This window comes from Gossypium hirsutum, chromosome D11 (genome assembly GCF_007990345.1).
Source record: "Gossypium hirsutum isolate 1008001.06 chromosome D11, Gossypium_hirsutum_v2.1, whole genome shotgun sequence".
In the NCBI taxonomy this organism is placed as follows: Eukaryota; Viridiplantae; Streptophyta; class Magnoliopsida; order Malvales; family Malvaceae; genus Gossypium; species Gossypium hirsutum.
In genome coordinates this window covers 56,961,388-56,962,729 of record NC_053447.1, presented here as the reverse complement: position 1 = coordinate 56,962,729, position 1,342 = coordinate 56,961,388, and the positions used below count along the sequence as shown (strand labels likewise).

Below are 1,342 nucleotides of genomic sequence, written 5' to 3'. Positions count from 1 at the left end.
CTTTCATGTTGGACAGTCGTCCGGATCAGGTCGGAATTGACCTAATGCTGTAAAATTTATGTGTAATGATATAAAAAGTTATAAAATAGTATTTGGCGTTTGGAATTATTAAAATTATATTGAAAATGGACCCATTTAACCTTAAATTCAGCTTTAATATAATGCAAAATTAGAATAATTAAATTTATACAAAAAAAGTATCGTGGTAAGCATAACTAAAATTAGAATAATTAAATTTATACAAAAAGTACAAACTTGTTAATGTACAAAAAAGTGCCATGAACCCCTAAAATTGATGGTTCGATTGTGTGGTCCTAGGGGTATACCTATTCGGAGGTTGACGATCACGTTTTGTGTTCGCAACTACCATCATCATCATTTGGCGCAGGTGGGGGTGTAGTAAAAATAGAGGGGAAATCATTTGGAGCAGGTCCCTCATTCGGCATCGACAAACTTGATGCTGTGAAGGGAGTCTCATGATGCTGCGGATACGGGCCGGGTAGGTAGGATCCAAAGAGTTTAAAGTCGTATGCGTATTCACCCTCTGAGAAGCTCGGGAAATAGTCAGTGCCCGTCAAGTTCGAATGATAGTTTTGTGAATCCACATGTGAAGGTGATTGTTTCGGATCTGGCTGGGGCATAGGTTGTGGCTCTGGCTGGGGCTTCTGCTCGAGCTCTGGTTTCGGATCATAATATGGCACAGGCTCCGCCTCTATCGGGGCCGCTGGGTATGATTCCCCAAGTTGCTGCATGTGCGGGGGACTACAGTCGACTGCACTCTAAGTATATATGGCTTCCCGCAACTATAGTACCATTGTATGTACTCTAATGATGGTTACAATTCGGAAGCCATAACCATCTGAGGTCTTTGACACATTCGATTGTTCCACAACGCCACAAATTTTCGGTGCTTAATGCTCCAATCCAACTGAGGTTTTCCTCTCTTATTCATGCCGTGACCCGCCCCCACTTCACATGGCGGATCCAGGATATGTTGGATGTTGCAAAACTGTCGTAGCACTCGCTCTCTGTGATACCACTCAACTACATTGAAATTTATAATTGGTGCGTCAGTGCACTATATATGGGAATGAACGTATGTAGACAAGGGTACCACATCTGTAATTTTCGGCCTACGGTATGACATATATATATAAACTGCATGATTAATAACATGGTTATAATTAGCCATAACATGTGAGTAAGATATAGAAAGTAAGATGTCATGAATATTAGAATAGCAGCTTACCCCTTCCCGGGCATACTGTTCGATCATGAGTCGGTATACTGGGACAGTGTGCGACCTCCCGATACCCAGACGAACACTCCACCTACAAAAAAC

General features: G+C 41.8%; 1 protein-coding gene across 1 annotated transcript; it reads right to left on the bottom strand.

Annotated features, from left to right (window-relative positions):
- Positions 1-344: 344 nt before the first annotated feature.
- Positions 345-752, bottom strand: LOC107928731 (tyrosine-protein phosphatase non-receptor type 23-like). Its single transcript, XM_016859988.1, has one exon. The coding sequence runs from the start codon at positions 750-752 to the stop codon at positions 345-347; it is 408 nt and encodes a 135-aa protein (XP_016715477.1).
- Positions 753-1,342: the final 590 nt, after the last annotated feature.

Bases quoted from the DNA above. Each gene is read 5' to 3' on its own strand.
- LOC107928731 (XM_016859988.1), bottom strand. From the start codon at position 752: ATGCAGCAACTTGGGGAATCATACCCAGCGGCCCCGATAGAGGCGGAG.